We start from the raw sequence: 8,272 nt of genomic DNA, 5'->3' as shown, positions 1-8,272 counted from the left end.
TTCACCCTTCTCAAACCAGTTGTTTCAGGCAGCCTGCAGACTCAGGCAAACTCAAAACACTTTGCAAATGTGAAGCTGAGATTCTGCTCATCATCAGATAAAAAGGCAGAGCTCCTTAACACTTTACATCAGTATTCCTGAAACCAAGTGAGAACTTGTCACCTGTCCAGAGGTGCAGAGAATACTGTGATGACAGCAGTCCACATAAAATCAGTCCTGAACAGGTGAAGATACTCTTAGATCATATGGATGTTTTCAAGTCAGTTGGGCCAGACGACCTGCATCTGAGAGTGCTGAAGGAACTGGATGAGCTCATAGCGGTGCCTCTGGTGAGGCTGTTTGAAGAGTCGTGGAACTCAGGAGTGGTCCCGAATGACTGGAAGAGGGCTAACATAGTACCCATCTTTAAGAAAGGAAAGAGGGATGACTCTGCTAACTATAGACTGGTCAGTCTGACTTTGGTCCTAGGAAAAATCTTTGAAAAATATTGTCAAGGAGGCCATCAACCACAAGCTCGTAACTGGTGGGGTACTGAGAAACAACCAGCATGGCTTTGTCAAGGCTAGGTCATACCTAACAAACCTGGTCTCCTTTTATGACCAGGTAACTAACCAGCTGGACATGGGACAGGAGGTGGATATCATCTACCTAGATTTCAGCAAGGCCTTTGATACTGTTTCCCATGAAATCCTCTCAATTAAGTTGGAGAGTACTGGCCATGGTCTTTCATCTGGGTAGAGAGAGCCCTCACCATATCTATATGATGGGTGGTGGTCCACTGACTGGCACTGCATCTAAAAGGGGCCTGGGGATGACAACTGACCAGAGGATGAATATGAGCCGTCAGTGTGATGAAGTCACCAACAGAGCAAATAGAACTATGGTGTGCATCAGCAGATGTGTTGTCAGTAGATCCAGAGAGGTGCTTCTCCCCCTCTATTTGGCATTGGTGAGGCCACAACTGGAGTACTGTGTCTAGTCCTAGGCACCACACTTCAAGGAGGTGGACAAGTTCAAAATGGTGCAGATAAGGGCCACCTGCATAATCAAGGGCCTGGGAGATAGGCCTTATGAGGAGAGACTTCAGGATCTGTGTTTGTTCAGTTTGAGTAAAAGACGGCTGAGGGGGGACTTGGCAGTCACCTACAAATATGTTAAGGGAGAACCCCAGGATCTGGGAGAGCAACTTTTCAGAAAAGCCCCCCCCCCCCCCGAGGACGAGGACCAATGGGCACATGGCTAGTCAAGGAAAAGTTTAGGCTAGACATACAAAGAAACTTCTTTTTCATACAGGTAACTAGAATCTGGAACACACTTCCAGCAGAGGTGGTGCATGTGCCATCCCTGGTGGTTTTCAAGAGGAGGCTGGACAATGACCTTGTTGAGCTCATTTTAGCCCAGTTGCCTCCTGCCCACGGCAGGGGACTGGACTTGATAATTTGACAGGTCCCTTTTGGTCCTTCTTTCTATGATTCTACCAGAAGTTTCAAGGAACTGCAACCTCAGGTACACATCCATAGTGTCTTGGGGTAAAACTATTAAAATGCTGCACAGCATTACAATTTATGAAAGACTTTTTCTTGTAGATGACCACAAGTGTCCCCAGATTCAAGAGTCAGTTTTAAGTGAGGGCCACCATATTTAGAACTTTTTCCAGACTAATCTAAACTATGCCCATCAGCTACAGTCACTGGGGCTAGTACTCTAATCAGGAATGAACAAACTATAGTAAAGCTCTGGTTATATACTGTACTTCCCATATAACCTGCACACTTAAGGGTGCAGTGAAATGAGTATGTGCCACTGGAGCTTGCTACACTCTGAACAAGAGATTCCTCTCTGACAGAGGAAAGCACATCTGGAGGGAGAATGGGGCATCCTTCAGTTTTATATAGCATAACTGGTACATTATGAAAGTCCTGTATAAAATGTTTGGGAAACTTGCTCTCCATGAGGCCACTAGCAAGATGTATATTCAGAATCACAGAAGCCTACAAGTCACTGCCTCTGGCGAAATAGGCCAAGTGAGAAATTAATATAGCCCATTTTATTGGCCTGATCTCACAATTCCTTTATCCCTCTGCAGGCATTAGGTACTCCATGGATTAGAAAACATACATGAAAGGCAGCCAGCCCTTGCTTTGCATTGCACTTGTGACTATGAATAACTAAGCTCACTCTTTGTCACAGCAGAAAGCAGGGTCTGGCAGTCTTTCCAACAGATAATTTATAATACAGCTGGCACCAAGTTATTCTCTCTTTCTCCCTTGTTCTTGATGCTTTAGGAGTTCACTGACCCCTAAAGAGTTGGCCTAATGTCAAATGCTACAAAAATAAGGAAACTCACATTGGATGAAAACACAATAGCAAGCAGTAAACCCCCAGAACAGGAACCATGGCTACCGCTCTCTATGTACAGCACCAAGCATAATGCAGTCTTTGGGTGCTATTGTAATCTGACTGTTAAATGATGATGATTAAAGAAATAGACTTTTGACATTATCTATATTTTGACAGAGGGAAAGGAACTATCTGAAAAGAAACCATTACTTCTAGGGTATATATGATTAGGGACCTACCAAAATCACAGTAGAAGTGCGCTGCATGGCAGCTACTTTAATCTTGCAGTTTCCTGGGCGTCATCCCTCCCCCACCACTGATTGGCAGAGGGACTTTGGCATTTGCTACTGATCAGCAGGGAGGCAAAAAACATAGTTTTAAGTATGGTGCGGTTGTTGCCTCCTGGCCAGTCATCAGCAACCAGCAGGGCTGCCAGGGCTCCTTGGCCAATTGGTGGCAAGAAGTAAAAACCAGACCATATTTAAAACCATGCTTTTTACCTCCCCACTGATCAGGAGTGAGTGGCAGGGAGTGGCCCCTCCACCAATTGGGAGCAGGGGTGCATGATGGAAACTGCTTAATTAAAGGAGCCGCTGTGCAGTGTACTTCTGCCACAATTTTGGTAGGTCTCTACACATGATGAATTCCACGGTGAGCTTTACTGAATCATTCCTTTTAAAGCTAATGAGCTGAATGTTTAAACCACAGCTTTGTATACAGTACTCTTCCTACTCAAGCAATATGGAAATGGAAAGAAATGTTTTATTTGCCACTTTCTCAGTAAGGAAACTGATAGACTGATCCTCTCTGTTGCCCTGCACTATCATTTTCAGCTATACAGCTTGGGTACAGAACGTTTCTCCTCTGTGGTAGTATTTCACACTTATTTGCCAAACAGGATTTGACCCACAAGCTGAAGGACACCAGACAATTTTACTGATATTAATCTAGTTGCTATTATTATAGTAGTGCTTATACTGGAGTTTGATGCTGTGCTGTCTTCAGCAGGAAAAGAAATAGCCTTAAGTATAGGATGGTTCTTAGAAAGATCATTTTGAATAAATGAGTAAACACATTTGTTTCCAGTGTCTACTTAGCATCCTACTTAGAGCCACAGCCAGCTTGGTGCCTAGTGCAGGGTCACATGCAGAATGCCCCTCTACACACTATTATGAAACATTACTTGCACTTGTTTTGGTGCCCCCCAATGCAAGGGCACCCAGGACTAGTGCACTGCTGCTACCGCTCTTCCTATGATACTGCCTACCACCATCTGCCCTTTCACACATGCTACATTTAATAATTTAGTGTATCAACTGGAAAATAAAAAGTTACTTACTGCTGGTTGAGGACTTTCCACTGCAATGAGACCTGTGAAGACAGAAACAAAGTGTCAGTGCTATTTTGCCCAATACCGTTTGGGATTAAAAGGAAAAAGCTCTTTTTGCCACTGAAACAAAATCACAATTGGCAATGGAAAACATGTTGTGAGTCTGGTGTTTACTTTTGCTTTTACTTTTAATGAAAGGTTCACCCTCCTGCCTGCAAAGTTAAGCAGTCCCTTCTGAAGGCTTCTGCAGTCTGTACTTTCCCAACAAGTCATGTTGCACAGCTGCAGATGAGCTGCTGGAATGTACAGACCTCAAAACACTTTGTTTTCAGTCTAGACAGCCATCACTTTCAATGTCATTTGGCACCTCTTCTGTTCACTACTTTAAATGCTGGTCCAAGTTCATTAGATACCTTGGAAATAGCATTTTCTATCCTATAACCATATGTCTCAGAAAGGTTACCAAGATCCTGCAGTTCTGTCAAGAAAAGGTCACAGAAGATGTAAAGACAATCCATACCAATGAACATGAACCATTTTCATGGAGTTTAAAAATGTTTTTGCCATTCCTTAGCTGGTAAGAAGCAAGAAATAAAACTAGTGAAATAATACAGTGTAGTAAGAGTTAACGAGAAATAACCTACAGTAAAATGAAGAGACAGATAATGCTGCTGGTTTCTACTGATAAACTAACACTAATTTGCTATGACATCTTAAAACTTAAGTGACTTGACCTCTCCATGTCTCATTTTCCTAATCCTAAAGTCATCGAACTTGAAGTAGATGTGATCTGTAAAGCAAACTCTTGAGTCACAGCATTTTGAAATGTGTAAGAATTTTCATCGCCATAGACAAAAACCTTGTCCCTCTTGCCAACAGCAAAGTGTGTGCCTCATGAAACTCAACTCAAAGAAGAAAGGACTTTACTTTTACTTTACTTTTATTGGAAGTTAAATCAGAGCACCTCCATGAATCTACTAGGGAAAGAACTACTGCTCTATGTAAAGATTTTATCCCTTCAGTGCTGGGACGAGAGGGAGACAGACCCCTCAAATAGTACTTCCCCCAAACTGTTTTGTACCCTGGAGAGTGATCACTCTGGCTCAAGAGATCCATTAAAAGGATAGGGCCACACACTAACACACTCCTTGAGCCCCCACATGAAGCTCAGATGGAACTCCACTATACAATTGTATATGTTCCTCACTCCAGTACCTATCTGAATGTTTAGGAAATCTTAACTAAAAATCACAGCACACCTCAGAGAGATACAACCAACTCCATTTTACAGAGAGGAAACTGAGAAATTAAGCAACGTTTCCAAATGTTCACAAGAAATCTGTGGCAGAGCCAGGAATAGATCCCCAGTCTGATACCTTCAATCCAAAGCCATCCTTCACCTGTGGCAGCCACCGTGTCATCTGAGAGCATGCCATGCTTAGAAATTCTGTCGGCTGCTATTTGTAAAAGAACTATGCTGCCAGGCTGCTGGCAAGAGCAGCCACAGAAGAGCTGGCATGGAAGCAGACGGCTCTCAAACAATAGCTGCGTTCTCCCTTTGATCTAGGATGGGGATGGATTTGCACTCTGACGCGAGCCCAGTCTCTGAACAGAAGACTTTCTTACATGCAGTTGCTACTTTTACATGTTTTAGCAGAGGAGGAGCAGCCTTGTCTTAGCTTCATAACAGAGCAAGATCCACTGAAACATTTTTTACCTACACAAAGATACGATTTTTCCAGCAGGATATTTTTTAAAAAGCCCATTCAAAATTATCAGACTGCACCATTCAAGCTACCTGGCCCAGGAGAGCCATGCTTACATGCCCAAAGGCAGAACCAGGACTCGCACCAATTATTTAATTGTACAAAAACTCCAGAAGCACAGAATAAAGTAAAGGAATGTCATGAAGCAGGAACAAAATGCTTCAGCTGATGCAATTAATAAGCCTTATAACAGGGAAAACAGCTTGGCAGTTCATCAGTTCTTTTTCTGTAATTAGTATTAAAGAGCAAGTGCCCAATTATTCACCATCTTGCTGCCCTGATTGACAAGATCAAAAGAAAGAATATGAACTAGGAAAAAACAAGTGATTCACACAAGTGACTCAGTTTTGCCCTGGAATTCTTTATGTAGTCTTTATGTAGCTCAGAGGTTAGAGAAGTGGTTCTGTTACTCTCACAGAGCTTGTACCTGCAGCCTTTCACCTCTGCGAGGATGTTTACTGGTTAACAGCTAGGGCACTGCAGCCCTCTGCCTGCTGCCTATTCCATCAGTCATGATTGCTGCACTATTAACTTGTTCTTACTTAACCTCATTTGGTTGCATCCGTTATGTATAATCATTTCCTCATCACATGCTTGGACTGTAAATTAGGAATATAGGACATAAAACTAGAAAGGACCTCCTTTATTCATCAGGTCCAGTCCCCTGCCATTGCAGGCAACTAAGTTATATGATCTTTAATAAACTGATCAAGTTTGATCTTAAAACCATTTAGATTTATTGTCCCCATGCCTCCTTTTGATTGGCTGTTCCAGAACCTCATTCCACTGATGGTTAGAAAACTTGTAATTTCCAATCTAAATTTATTCATGCCTTTTTATACCCATTTTTTTCTCATGTCAATAATGTCTGTTAGCCTAAAAAATTTTTTTTCCTGCCCTTGTGTTTACTCCAATCTCCTACTGTATTTACAAAGAACAAACATTCCTTCTCAGCACTCATTTTTGAAAATGAGCACTTTTTGTTTAGTTTTACAACTATACCCCCCAAAAAGCTCAACAGATTGCCCATGCCAAAGTGGTCTGCTGGGCATAGCATATGAAGGAGTGATGTGGCTAGCATCAACCCCAACAGCATTGACTCTCCCAGCCTGAATGACTAGGCACCCATCTACACCAACTTAAAAGTGGAGGCACCTTTCTACAACAATTCAAAGCAAGGGTCAAGGTTACACCTCTGCTGCTGTAGGGAGACACCTTAACCATTCTACCACCAGGCCTCAGCAGTGTGTGGTACCATGGCATTCAGTTTTCACTGCCTTGAACGGAAGTACTTTGCCTGATGCATTCTAGGATCACACTTGCCTTTTTCATAACCACATCATGGAGTCACCCTCTGTCAGATCAGTGCATCTAGGTCTCTCTTTCTCTATCACTTGAAATATGAAGAGTTCCCAGATTATAGCAGAAATTCTTGCTATTATTAGCCCCCAAATACATGACTTAGCACTTTGTAGTATGGACTTTAATTTGTTACTCTGGATCTGGGGATGGGGAGACTAACTTTTAATGACATTGTGTATTGCACCTAGAAAAACAGGGCCTTGACCCCCATTTGGGGTCTCCAGGCATGACTGCAATACGAATGATGAAAATGAATATAACAATTCAGATAAATTACACAGAGCACCTGTAAAGCTGATGGAGGTATTGACAGGGGATCTGATTGGACCTAGGACAGTTTTAGGCAGAAAGGCATACAAAACCTATGTGGACAGAGAAATAGAAAGACGAATGATGAGATCCTAACTTGGTGGTCTCCAACCTCTTTAAGTAGATCACCTTTGGCATTTAAAATCAACCCAAGATCTACCATGCGCCACTGTGCACACCCCCCACCCCACCCAGCAGGTAAGTCTGTGGGGAGTGGGGGGGAACAGATTGAGGCAGAGGGAAAAAAAAATATTTGGCAGGTAAGTCCCACCCGGCTGGGGCCCCACTCAACTTACCCCTGCTCTTGCCTCTGCGGCACTGTCCCTCACCGCAGGGGCCTCGATCTAGCCCCTGCCCCTTCCCTCCCCCATGGACTGACCTGCTGGGCTGGGGCATGCGTGTGCTTGCACGCGGGCACTCAGCCCCCCACCCCAGCCTCGGATCGACTCCAAGAGGCTCTGAGATGTACTGGTGGATCGAGATCTACCGGTGGGCAACCACTGTCCTAACTAGAACCCCTTCCTCTAAAGTTGACACCAGAGCAGCACATCTAGTGTTAGCAGCACTCTTCGCCAGCAAAGAGCTGCCCAGTTACAGCTAACGTGACTTTAACAGCATCTAAAGCTACCGTTCCTTCTCTAGAGGTAGAGTCCAGGCGCGGAGGGAGAAGGAAAGATGAGCCCAGTACAAGCTTTTGAATTAAAGCCCCATTGTGAAACATTTCCAGTCACTGAGGAATAACCTCATGGACATTCACATCCCTTATAGACAAGGCTCTTCCTCACAGGCAGAGACCAGAATCTCCCAGCCAACACGTTATTTCTGAAGCGATTTCCTGCTTCCTCTAAACCAACTGAACAAAGAGAAGGGCGTTTGTGGCAGTCCGTGGGCTCCCTCTCTCTGGGCACGTTTGCCCACCGAGCATACACGCCTGCGGGCAGGGGGTGGGACAAGTCCTAGTTCCAGACACTAAGCCGACATCAAGGTTTGGGATGTTCTTTTTGGGCCCCTGAAAAACGACCTCTGTGTAGCCGCGACGCCAGCCTCGGGGCTGCCTGCACTCGGCTGCGTCCCCAAGGGACGGCCGCGCGCGGGCGCCGCACGAGCCCCGGCGATCGTCCCCTCGCGGGAGCGGAGGCGCGACCCGGGGCCGACGGTCTCCCTC

The 8,272-nt window shown here is 44.5% G+C and overlaps 1 protein-coding gene across 2 annotated transcripts in view; it reads right to left on the bottom strand.

The window, feature by feature from the left end:
• The window catches only part of FAM124B (family with sequence similarity 124 member B), a 47,069-nt gene that overhangs the window by 38,441 nt on the left and 356 nt on the right, over positions 1-8,272 (bottom strand). Inside the window, exon 2 of one of the 2 annotated variants that reach the window (XM_019503644.1) lies at positions 3,680-3,711. In XM_019503644.1, the coding sequence (XP_019359189.1) occupies positions 3,680-3,711 (32 nt within the window). Of the gene's footprint in view, positions 1-3,679; positions 4,703-8,272 lie in introns of those variants that run through there. The other variant, XM_019503646.1, reaches the window with a different exon arrangement.

This window comes from Gavialis gangeticus, unplaced genomic scaffold (genome assembly GCF_001723915.1).
Source record: "Gavialis gangeticus isolate Ggan-Ray unplaced genomic scaffold, GavGan_comp1, whole genome shotgun sequence".
Classification (NCBI taxonomy): domain Eukaryota; kingdom Metazoa; phylum Chordata; order Crocodylia; family Gavialidae; genus Gavialis; species Gavialis gangeticus.
The sequence above is the reverse complement of the archived record's forward strand: the minus strand, read 5'-3'. Positions and strand labels throughout refer to the sequence as shown.